Here is an 11,970-nt window from a genome sequence, read left to right on the forward strand (position 1 = left end):
AAAAACTTCACAACCGGAAGCGACTCTGCTTTATTATCCGAAGCTGTATTGTCGCTTCTCTACCTCGCTTTGTAAGCGATTGGTCAAAAATGAACATTTCTGATCTTATTGGCCGTGGAAGAAGAGAAGGTGGAGTCACGTTTTAAAAGCAGTGGTACAGGAAGTCCATTGAGAAAAGCGGATCGGGTGCAGGGAGAGAATTTGGGGGAGGATCAGCGACCAGCTGTCTTCGCTGGAAGAAGACCTGTGAAGATAGCCTGATATATTTGCTTACAAAGGTATCTTCTTTCTTTTCTTTCGATTAGCCGATCACAGTTGCAGGTAGAAAGAATGAGAGGCCTATGGCATCTTAGGATGCTTTTATTGTCACGTCATAAATTAGAATTAGAATAAAATGAGCTGGAAGGGACCTTGAATACCATTTTAGATAAGTGATTGTCCAATCTCTTCTTTAAAAGCTGCAGTGATGGAGTGTCCATGATTTTTGGAGGCAAGCTGGTTGATTGTCCTCACTGTTAGAAAGTTTCTCCTTAATTCCAATTTGCTTCTCCCTTTCATTAGTTCCCAACAATTGTTTTTTGTCTTGCCCTCTGGTGCTTTGGAGAATAATTTGACCCCCCTCTTCTTTGTGGCAACCTCTCAAAACTGGAATACTGGGATCAAGTAAGACTGTGATTCTCTAATATCAACCCAGATTCATCATTAGCTTTACAGTAAAGTGACATGCTCCTGTAATCTCTGGCCTTTGAAATGATGGGTGTAGTGAAGGAAATAAACTCATGGATCAGTCAGAACTCTTTAAAGTTCTCAAATACTCTAATCACTTTGAACTCTGGAGGAAGGTTAAAAAAATAAAGCATCAAATATGCAGCTTACATATTTTAAAAGGGAAGAGAAAGGTGAGGGTGGTGGTATTGGGCCTGATGAAGCAGAGCAATTCTGGATATGTCAGCTCAGAAGTAAGTCTTCCTGACTCCAGTGGGCTTTTGGCTGATATTGTCACCACAATACAGTACCTGATTGCAATAGCTTATAATATACTTTGCCAAAGGAAGCTTGTTTTGAATCTTGTATGCCTTTCCATCAACAGAGGTTGGGTTGATTCAGACAAGTTTTTAGCTGATAGAGTTATTTGCAAATATGGACATAGATCCAAAGATTGTATATCTGGATGGAAAGAGACAAGCTTTTCTCACTTTTCCTTTCTCTTATAGTCCGAAATGCTTTCTAAATATTGCACAGTTGTAAGATCCTGCTAAATGGAGTAGAGAGCCTGAAAAGATAGTGGGATCTTTTTTTAAAAAAATCATCCTGTCAGCATTCCTCACTTTGCTTTGTTTTCAGAGGTTCTTCCTTCTACACTGGAACATATCCCATTCAGTGAGTTTGTCCATCTTCTTTACAATATTTTGAAAAATAAATACTGCTGTTTGGATAAAAGGCAGGGAATCTGCTTCTACCAGTTGTATGCATATAAATCTGGCTCTAACGGATGGCTAAATAGATTGCAAACTGCTTTAATTGTGCAACTTGTGACTTTTTTATTTTTTTATTTGGCTGTTAAGTAGTTTTGAACACCATTTGATGGAAAGACCGTGTTCTGTCTGGGTCCCCCCAGACGCCAACACCAACCAAAAAGAGTATCCAGACACACTGGTAAAAAGCAAAGGCAGTTTATATAATTCAAAGCAAACACAGGTAACAAAAACTGGTCTTACAGACAGGAACACTATGAAGCTTCACAGAGGTTTCACGAAGGCCAGGCAATAAAACAGGATTCTTGCTGGCAAAAACAACGCTGGAGATAATAAAACCCACGCCTCCCCCAAGTCTTCCAGACTTCTAGGCCACAAGCCAAGATCAGAGACACCGAGGATCGAAGCAAGGTCACAGGACTCCCAATTGATAACTCTCCACAAGAGTGTAAGGGCGGGCCTGCCTTTTCAACCCTGCTGAGGAGAACCACACCCAAACCCAGCTGTTGCCAATTCAGGGATGGAAATACCTTTCTAATTGGCCCCATCTTTGAGCTGCTCGTCGCTGCCTCATGTCTATTATAGCCTGTGCATCTTCATCCAATGAATCCAGGCTACTAGCTGGGGAGAGCCCCCCCCCCCCGGGGTCTCAGGCTGCTCTCCCTCCTCCTCTTCCTGACGTTCCTCTCCCCCGTCTGCCTGATCCTCCCCCTCCTGTTCACTGTCCTCCTCCTCTGGGCATGGATCCGGCAGAGATCCAGCCGGTCCCTGAGGAGCCTCAGGCTGAATCACAACAGACCGTGTGCAAATTAAATATATAAGGTAATAATTTACATCAACATGGATGTTTATCTATTATAGCAGAAACTCTTGAAACCTGTGTGACACAAGGTCGAATAGATCAATTGCCCAATTTTTCTTTCAGATGGCTCCTGCAGTGGACACTGAACAAGTTGAAATATGCGAGGAATTGGACCGTGTTATCCTTCACCTTTTTGATGCTCTAGAAATGCTCCAGACCAAGAGAGAAGCTTTCAATAGCTTGGTGGAGCAGGTGAGCACATAAGACCTGGATAAAGGTCAAAGATATGCTGCGAAATGATGGGGTCATTTTCCCCTTTCCCCAACTCTTGCTGCAGTTGGGCAGAACTGTTTATTCCGTTTTGGGAAATGTGTCATAGAGATAGCCTTTGTCTTCCCAATATCAGAAAATCCAGCATCAGTTCATTTTCTTTTCAAGATGACTAAGAATTCTAGCAGTTGTAACTGTTCACATTGAAGTTATCTGGTCAGGAAGGTTGCTGTAAGTTGTGTTTTTGATTTTGCTTTTCCAGGGTTGGTTCTCACTCTCCAAATCTCGCTATGCCATGGGTAACAAATCTGTATCTACTCTGCAATATGGACACCAGATGACACCATCTATTCGGATAGAAACTAAGTGAGTGAGAAAATTGCTGGATTTTGATAAGGAGGGAAATCCCATGGTGGGGAATAAAGGCCGCAGCAGCAGCAATCATTCATTGTGCTAAACCAAAATATGGTTGTCTTGCTTTTGGTTTGTTGTATAGAAACAATCACTGTGCTTAATGAATTATGATTTATGGCTTAATGGGTTGTATAAATTAAGGGTTAGGGTTAAGAATGAGTTTTAATAATTCTGTTTGTCTTTATATCAAATTTCTATCTAAGAACGTATGAACAGACTGCCTATTAATACAAGTGATGGACAGAATTTTCCTTTCTCAAGCCTATGAACCACTGAAACCACACAAAGTGTTCATGAACTGCTGAAAACAGGTTCTATATTATAATTAAATTTATATGTTGGCCATCTCATTGTCCTATATTAAAAACTCACACAACTTCAACAGTTCATGAAAACATTGTATGGCTTCAGTGGTTCCTTATCTCAAGGAAGGAGAATGCCATCCATCATTTTTAATAATAGCCAGCCCATTCACAAGGTGTCTGTAAACCAAATGTTCTTAATCTAAGGTCTAATATGTAGTAAGTAGCTAGTGAATAGAATAGAATAGAATAGAATAGAGTTCTTTATCAGTCAAGTGTGATTGGACACACAAGGCATTTGTCTTTGGTGCATATGCTCTTAATGTACAAAAGGAGAATAAAATACATTAATCAAGAATAAAAGATACAATTTAGTGATAGTCAAGATTACTAACAAGCTATCAAATCATTCAGCAGGGAAATAGTGGGATAGCTAGATGCATCAGATTAGGGAAGATTGCTCCATTCCATAATAGCTTTTCTAAAGCATCAGGTCATCCTAATAATTCCAGGAATTGTTAATCCAACTCCCTTTGTAAGAAGGAACTGTTTCACTTGGCTGTATTCAATCCAACTTTAGTTATGAGGGCTTTGTTTTCTCTAAGATTTTAGAAAAGTGAGAGAAGTTTTGCTATGGATCGTTTTTTCATTACTTTGTTGATAAAATCAATACTGGAAGATTGTTTTATTTCTTTGATTTTGGGATGAGGACTGAAGAATCCTAGATTCAAATCCCCATTCCATGTGTGGAAACTCTTTGGAAAATCTTGATTCAATAGTTCCCTCATAACCTGATCTACATCACAGATCAGGTTATTCTGGATTAACATTGATAGGGGCAATTATAATGTATACCTATGGAGAAAGAGATCTAAAACTGAAATGATCTCTATCTCAGAGATCCCCAAATAATAATTATCTCTATTGCCTATTCCTTGGAAATGAATCAGTTTCAGGCTAAATGTTCAGGCTTGCATATGACTCTCTATTTCTTCTATCTAGCAAGGCAGAAGATGGGCAGACTCAGTTTCAAGTGATCACAGAAGATGTTTTCAAAGGGAAGGATGAAAGCCCAACTATTGTGGAAGAAATTGGCCCCAGTGAACAAGGTAAAGAAACAAAACTCACAAGATTTCCAAACCCTATTGTTTTCATAAGAGACTGATTTTCATAAAACTGCAATCATTTTGCCAAAGTCTGTCTGAATCTTTCCCTGCCAGATGGCTCTTAAAATGACTATTGGTTAGTATATTAATACTAAAAAAAACAAAGATGTAGCAATTTGGTAAAATAAACACTGTACAGTAGAAACACAAATCAGATATTTTTGTCCCCAGTAATATGTAAAGTTACGATGCAACCATTCAGAGGAAGAATTCAAGGAAGCTCCTGAAAATACCAGAAATCAGCCTCAATTACTCTTCAAAGATAGAAATGAGCTGTCCAACTCCGCTTTCTAAAATAATCTACTATAGACATCCTAAAAATTGTAGTTCAACAACATCCATTTCCCTGCTTGCCAGTCTCCTTTCATTGAAGGCACTATTTGATTGTTTCCAGTTCTACGGCGACGAAAAGGTCCAGGAAAAGCCGAGGATGTGGTCCAACCCCTGAATGCAGCATCCCAGCCTGCAGAGACCCTAGGCCACCAAGACCCCCTGAACTGGTTTGGCATCCTTGTGCCTCAAAGCCTCCGACAAGCTCAGAAGACTTTCCGGGAAGGTGAGGAAAAAGGCAGCTGGGATCATCTTAATGAATGCCATCTGCACGTTAGTCCCCTTCTGATTCCTTGTTTAAAGTTCTAAGGAAAACAAGCAGTTGTTGATTTCTTATGTGAAAGCTGCCATTGGACAGCAAAATATCAATTTTGGGAGTTGCTCTGTGGTTAAATTCTGTTCATATTATGGTAGTCACCATCTGAGGAATCAGACTAAATTTCTAGTATTCAAGTCAAACTTCTATGTTGTGGCACTTCCTACATGGAATAAGGGCATTGCTCCAGATCTGTAATTTATGTATTTATGTATTTATTTAATTTATATTCCATCTATTATTTTTATAAATAACTCAAGATGGTGAGCATAATTAATGCTCCTCCTTCTTCTGGTTTTCCCCACAACAGCAAGCCTGTGAGATGGGTTGGGCTGAGAGAAAGTGACTGGCCCAAAGTCAGATGAGCTTTTTAGAGAACTTTACCATTCATAAAAAGAGTTTTTCCAACCAACATGCCACACAGATAAGTGAAGATTCCAGCTCCTGGAATTCCCAGTTAGAGCTTGGCAATATGGAAGTTGGGTGTTCTATCATATCTGGAAACAATCCAATTTAGGAGATAGAGTAGAATGGAATTTCTCTTTGTAAAAATACTATTTAGTTTTGCCTGTTGATAACTCCTTTTTCATCTTGTCCTGTTTCAGGGATCAACCTGGCTGCAGAAATTGCTTCAATACAAAGTGAAATTGAGGCCACTCAAAGTTATTACCAGTCACTTTTGGGGAAAAAACAAAAACTGGTAGCTGGAAAGAAGAAGGACTCTCCTTGATCAATAATGATAATCTCTGATGATGCAATATACACTATAAAATATAGCTGATATTTACTGGAGTGGTTTTGAAAAGTGATCAATTTTTAAATCTCTTTGTAAAAAAATAATTATAATTAATGGCTTTGTAAGTTCCAGGTGCACTTTAGAAAGATTTGTTTGCACAAAGCTAACAATGGATATATGTATTTTGAAATAAAGCACAGCTAGAAAATTTAGCTTAATATAATATATTGTTACTTTTGCCTTTTTTTCTTATATGTCTCTGAAAGTATTGAAACAAATCTTTGGTTTCGTAATTTAATTTTATGATGTCTTATATGCTTTCATCGTAAGCAAAACTGTCTATCGAAATAAAAACAGGTTTACAGGAGGCACAAATTTTGATAATGATTAAGCTATGAGGGCTTTTTAAAATTTGATATCATGAATGAAAAGAAATAGAAATCCCAAAGAAATAGACCCCTATATTGTCTTAATTGGATGTGCATCTGTTTAAAAAAGTTTCATTTTAATAAAATTTTCTCCTCTGCCTATTGTGGTTGTTGATATTTTAATTTCTGATGACAAAATTGTGGTGATTTTGAAAATGAATCTTTAAATCATTCTTTAAAAATTATTGGGAGACAGGGCACTAAGGGAATGTTGGAAATTGCCTAAACCATGTCACTAGGGTGGAGGATTATTTTTCTTTATATTCTTTTGTATGCTGTTTTTATATCCTTGTAAGCCACCTTAAATCACCAGGTGCGAATAGGTAGCAATATAAATTTTCTAAATAAATTAATAAAGCTACCACTGAGTTCACAGCACACTAAATCAGTATTGATTGGATAGTTATCACAGCTGTTGGGTAGCTATCACAGCTTATTCAAAAGTCACTGGTTGCCTATCCTAACTTGGTAGGCAATTGGATTTGAGGGTTTCAGGTGGAGATGTTTCTTCTTATATCTGCTGGAGTTGCTTCAGAAAATTGAAACAAAAGGGTTTCCAGAAAGGAAAGCTCAAATGCTGAAGAAGCATGCCCCTCCTGCAAAGGTTTGTCATGGTGAACCCAGATATACTGAGGGGGGAAAGACAGACATATGCTGAGCTTACCTGGCTGATTCATGGCCATCCTTCACAGAACACAAAGCTGTTTTACATTTTGAGCATTAATACAAAAAGTAAAATAAAAATAAAAAAAGTTACCACCATTAAGCCAACTTAAGGGACCTAGATGAGGGCACCACCATGCCTAACGTCCCTATCCTAATGTGCCTGTGTATTCGTGATCATTTTATAATGAGTTCATAACCATGTTTATACACTTTATGTATTCACTTTATGCTTATACGTTTTCTGTAATCTTATTTATTTTTTTATTTATTAGATTTGTATGCCGCCCCTCTCCGGAGACTCGGAGTGGCTCACAACAAAACATAGTACAAATCTAATGATTAAAAACAGTTTAAAGCCCTTAATATAAAAACAGTCATACATCCCAAACAAACCATACATAAAATAGAACGGCCTGTGGGAATCAATTTCCCCATGCCTGACGGCAGAGGTGGATTTTTAGGAGTTTGCGAAAGGCAAGGAGGGTGGGGGCAGTCCTGATCTCCGGGGGGAGTTCATTCCAGAGGGTCGGGGCTGCCACAGAGAAGGCTCATCCCCTGGGTCCCGCCAGACATTGTTTCGTCAACGGGACCCAGAGAAGGCCAACTCTGTGGGATCTAACCGGTTACTGGGATTTGTGTGGCAGAAGGCAGTCCCGGTGATATTCTGGTCTGATGCCATGAAGGGCTTTATAGGTCATAACCAACACTTTGAATTGTGACCGGAAACTGATCGGCAACCAATGCAGACTCTGGAGTGTTGGTGTGACATGGGCATATCTGGGAAAGCCCATGATTGCTCTCGTAGCTGTATTCTGCATGATCTGAAGTGTCCGAACACTCTTCAAAGGTAGTCCCATGTAGAGAGTATTACAGTAGTCGAACCTCGAGGTGATGAGGGCATGAGTGACTGTGAGCAGTGACTCCCCGTACAGGTAGGGCCGCAACTGGTGCAACAGGCGAACCTGGACAAAGGCCCCCCTTGCCACAGCTGAAAGATAGTTCTCTATGTTAGCTGTGGATCGAGGAGGATGCCCAAGTTGAGGACCCTCTCTGAGGGGGGTCAGTAATTCCCCCCCCCAGGGTAATGGACGGACAGATGGAGTTCTCCTTGGAAGGCAAAACCCACAGCCACTCCGTCTTATCAGGGTTGAGTTTGAGTCTGTTGACATCCATTCAGGCCCCAACAGCCTCCAGGCACCGGCACATCACTTCCACTGCTTCGTTGACTGGACATGGGGTGGAGATGTACAGCTGGGTATCATCAGCATACTGATGATACCTCACCCCATGTCCCTGGATGATCTCACCCAGCGGTTTCATGTAGATATTGAATAGCAGGGGGGAGAGGACTGACCCCTGAGGCACCCCACAAGGGAGAGGCTTATATATGCTTGACAAAATAAATATGTAATAAATAAATAATAAATAAATAATAAATAAATAAATAAAATAACTGTCCAAGCACAAAAAAGAAACAAGATCAGAAAATGTTTAATGAGGTTTTCAAGTTTAGTGATTTTATTCTTGAGGAAAGGATGAGAAGATAAAAATAGAGCTTAGTGTATTAGGGATGTTAACCAAAGCTACCACTATATTTTTAAAAAATGGATAATAAGAAATTGGAAAGACCTTTGAGAAACTATCGGTAATTGCTTTTAGTGAGCTGTTACCTCTATCAGTCATTTCTGTTACAATGTGGACAGTTTCCTCCCATATGGTCTAGCGGTTAGGATTCCTGGTTTTCACCCAGGCGGCCCGGGTTCGACTCCCGGTATGGGAAGAATAGCTTTTTAAAAAAAATTCTAAATTATTCATTGTGAAGACACGAGTATTAACAAAGCAACTAAAGAAAACCCTCTGCTTTTTCTTATCGGATCGAGAACTAACAGGAAGACAGTTTCGTCCCTCAGAACTTTAGAAAAAGCTTGTTGTTGCTGACACTTTGCATTTAAAAAGAGATGTTTGCAGAGCGGCCACATTATGCAGTTTGGCCTGTTTATAGTTAACTTACTGGTGTCTGTGTGTTTGTTTGTGTGTGTGTGTATGTGTGTGTATGTGTGTGTGTAGATAGGACATGAAAAAGAAAACTTATTTTTTTTTTTGCAGGGGGGGAAAAACAGCCAGCCGTCCAAAGACTACTCTAGGACCAGACTTGCATTGCTGAGACCTTTAAAGGCGCATTTCCTGAGCCTATCAGTAGGAGTCACTACATCTTTAGAACTGCTTTCAAAAAATACTGAGGGCGGGGAGAGGACAAGGAGGAACAGAGAAGGGTCGCCTGCTGCACTTTATTTCTGTGAGGTTGTGAGCAGGAACGGGGGCCTTTAATAAAAGCAACCTAGCTTGGGGTAGCACAAGAAGATCACAAGGGGCATTTTTAACAGTTTGCGTGCCTGTTCTTATGTAAATTTGCCTCTAAAGTTGTAATGTGAGCTCAATTCTGTCTTACAGACAGACAGACAGACAGACAGACAGACAGACAGACAGACAGATAAAAATAAACAACTTGGTTATGGTTAACAACTGTTACTTTAAAGAAAGAAACATAATCACTGATCCTGGCTGCACAAGAACAGGCAATTTGCACAAATGTCATAAAGGTCAAAATTGATAAATCCTCACATGATGCTAAATGCAGATGGTGCAAGGAAGCTGTGTGCACTGCTGTACATGATGATGCAATATTGCTTTTAAAAAAATATTGATTTTTAATAATGATGATACAATATTGCAATAATGCAAAAACGGGTGGGGATGAGGATCCCTTAGTTTTCGGAGACTCAGAAAGAGGCAAATTGCATTTGGATCCACATATGGATTTGCATCCTTTAAGCACCATCTGAGTTATTAGAAGTGACCAAGTGAGGACCAGTATCTCTTCTCTGACCTCTTGAGTCACTTTTTGCCCAGCTTGCAGTAAAGCGGAAGGGGCTTCCTCTGTCCAGTTAGCACCGGTCCAAAAGAAGGCCAACCTGCCACCCTTCCTAAGTCCGAAACTCCTTTGCTGGAGAAAGTGATCGAGAGCATCGGATGGCAGCACAGTTTACACTCAGGGTCACCCAACGGGCCTTCATTCAAGGCAAGTTTTGTCAAATTTAAGGGCTGAGGAATTCTGGGAGTTGAAGTCCCCAACTACAAAAGTTGCCAAGGTTGGAGATCCCTGGCCTAGAGTCTTTATCCCCAGAAATATTACATTAATTAATTCTTGTGAACTTAGTAGTTGACAGAATTTTAATCCAGAAGAACATCAGATTGAACATCAGATGGCTGAGCAGAACTTTGAAGCACTCTCCCATATGGTCTAGCGGTTAGGATTCCTGGTTTTCACCCAGGCGGCCCGGGTTCGACTCCCGGTATGGGAAAGTTAGAATTTTTATAGTAAAATTCTCCTGTTACACTCTGTTCAGTATTGGGTTGCTACCAGCATGGAAGAGATCATGGCACTGGTAGCGAAAGTTGCACTGCATATGCAGCTTTGCTTTTCCTGCATGCACCCCAGTGTGTTTGTGCTTCTGCGCATGTACAGGAAGCAAAATTTTATGAGGGGACGTGCGTGAGATTTTGGCAATTTTTTTACTTCTGCGCATGAGAAGTGAAGCTGCGTGCACAGCACCTCGGTAGCAGTGGGAATGGGAATCCACCCTTGATTCTGTTCCATTTGTTAATTCGTGAAAATCCAATTCTCAGGGTTTTTTTTCCTTTGCAAAAATAATATTAAATATGAATTTTCATGCAGAGTTTCTGCTTTTCCCCCCCCAAATATTTTTATTGATTTTCTTTAAAGATATAAACACACACAACATAAAACGGGTGCTTTGTGATTAGTGCCCACTACCAGACAAGCATTCACACCCCACCACCAATTCGTGTGTGCGTGTGTGTTTCCTTGTATATACCGTTTTAACTCAAGAGCAAGGTATCTGTTTACATATTATAGAGTGATTCCAATTTATTCCTTGCAGCTTGGTCTCGGATTCTACTTGCCATATATTGTCTTACCTTGTCCCATCGTCCCATCAGTTGTCGCAAGTCAGTTTCATTAACTGAGTTCATCCTTTTATCCATAATCTCAAATTGAATGTGATCCACCATGTACCGGTACCAATTTTGCATTGTCCATTTTGTCGCATCCTTCCAACCCAATTCCTCTAAATTCTCCCGTCGCATTACTTTTAACTAATACTGCCATTTCCTTAGTAATTATCCACCATATATTTAACATCCTATTAATATCCTCTTGCACTTTTCCCCATAAATTCTGCATTACCCGGCATTCTCAAAACACATGCATTTACTCCTTTATTTTGGGAGGAGGAGATAAAAGAGTTTCTGCTTTTAAAAGGGAACTTCCCATTTTATATCTTATAAGTTACAGCAGACCCGTTTTATTAAAATCAGTGATCTGGATATTTCTCGGAAACTACACAAAATCACCTCCATATTCCTTTTGCCTGCTGAGGAATCAATTCTGTTTGTCCTCTTTTAAAACTGTTGCTCAAATTGAAAAGTAACACTTGAGAATCTGATGCCCTGCTCTTTGCAATCAAATAGGTTTGAAATGTAAGTAGGCTTTAACGGTTCTAATTAGGAAGTGTACAGTACTTATAAAGGAAGAAACCCATTTACTGTATATCTATACTGTATATTTATTATTTTTTTAAAAAAAATGCTTTTCCCATACCGGGAGTCGAACCCGGGCCGCCTGGGTGAAAACCAGGAATCCTAACCGCTAGACCATATGGGAGAAGACGTAATTTTGCTTCGTGTGATCTAAGTTGAGATTAAAGCGTTTAGAACGGTCTCATTTTAAATCACGCGTTCTACTTTCGGTTTTTAAAAGACAGAGAAACGTAAATAGTACTGTACGGTATTTTGGAATTATTCTTAAAAATGCGAGAGAATTCTTAAAAATCAAAATGAAGCAGCAATATCGTCCCCCTCAAGGGGAAAAAAGACCCTTCTTCTTCCCATACCGGGAGTCGAACCCGGGCCGCCTGGGTGAAAACCAGGAATCCTAACCGCTAGACCATATGGGAAGGGCTTGCAAGAGGGCTCCAGGAAATGG

The 11,970-nt window shown here is 39.9% G+C and overlaps 1 protein-coding gene and 4 non-coding genes across 8 annotated transcripts; 3 read left to right on the forward strand and 2 right to left on the reverse strand.

Moving 5' to 3' along the window:
• Window positions 1-139: 139 nt before the first annotated feature.
• On the forward strand, window positions 140-6,339 carry CCDC115 (coiled-coil domain containing 115). 4 transcript variants are annotated; one of them, XM_070736100.1, is made up of 8 exons: window positions 171-278; window positions 1,345-1,380; window positions 1,569-2,297; window positions 2,401-2,529; window positions 2,810-2,913; window positions 4,266-4,372; window positions 4,824-4,985; window positions 5,681-6,339. In XM_070736100.1, exons 4-8 carry the CDS (start codon window positions 2,401-2,403, stop codon window positions 5,803-5,805), a joined length of 627 nt encoding a protein of 208 aa, XP_070592201.1. In that variant the 5' UTR covers window positions 171-278; window positions 1,345-1,380; window positions 1,569-2,297; the 3' UTR covers window positions 5,806-6,339. The 4 variants fall into 4 exon arrangements, with proteins under 4 accessions (XP_070592199.1, XP_070592200.1, XP_070592202.1 ...); XM_070736099.1 differs by having other exon boundaries at window positions 151-278; window positions 1,345-2,297; XM_070736101.1 differs by lacking the exon at window positions 1,569-2,297 and having other exon boundaries at window positions 154-278.
• Window positions 6,340-8,613: 2,274 nt separating this feature from the next.
• On the forward strand, window positions 8,614-8,685 carry TRNAE-UUC (transfer RNA glutamic acid (anticodon UUC)). Its single transcript has one exon. It is a non-coding gene; the product is annotated as a tRNA-Glu (tRNA).
• A 1,510-nt stretch (window positions 8,686-10,195) lies between these two features.
• Window positions 10,196-10,267, forward strand: TRNAE-UUC (transfer RNA glutamic acid (anticodon UUC)). The gene has a single exon. It is a non-coding gene; the product is annotated as a tRNA-Glu (tRNA).
• Window positions 10,268-11,577: 1,310 nt separating this feature from the next.
• On the reverse strand, window positions 11,578-11,649 carry TRNAE-UUC (transfer RNA glutamic acid (anticodon UUC)). Its single transcript has one exon. It is a non-coding gene; the product is annotated as a tRNA-Glu (tRNA).
• A 220-nt stretch (window positions 11,650-11,869) lies between these two features.
• Window positions 11,870-11,941, reverse strand: TRNAE-UUC (transfer RNA glutamic acid (anticodon UUC)). Its single transcript has one exon. It is a non-coding gene; the product is annotated as a tRNA-Glu (tRNA).
• Window positions 11,942-11,970: the final 29 nt, after the last annotated feature.

Source organism: Erythrolamprus reginae, chromosome 2 (genome assembly GCF_031021105.1).
Source record: "Erythrolamprus reginae isolate rEryReg1 chromosome 2, rEryReg1.hap1, whole genome shotgun sequence".
In the NCBI taxonomy this organism is placed as follows: Eukaryota; Metazoa; Chordata; class Lepidosauria; order Squamata; family Dipsadidae; genus Erythrolamprus; species Erythrolamprus reginae.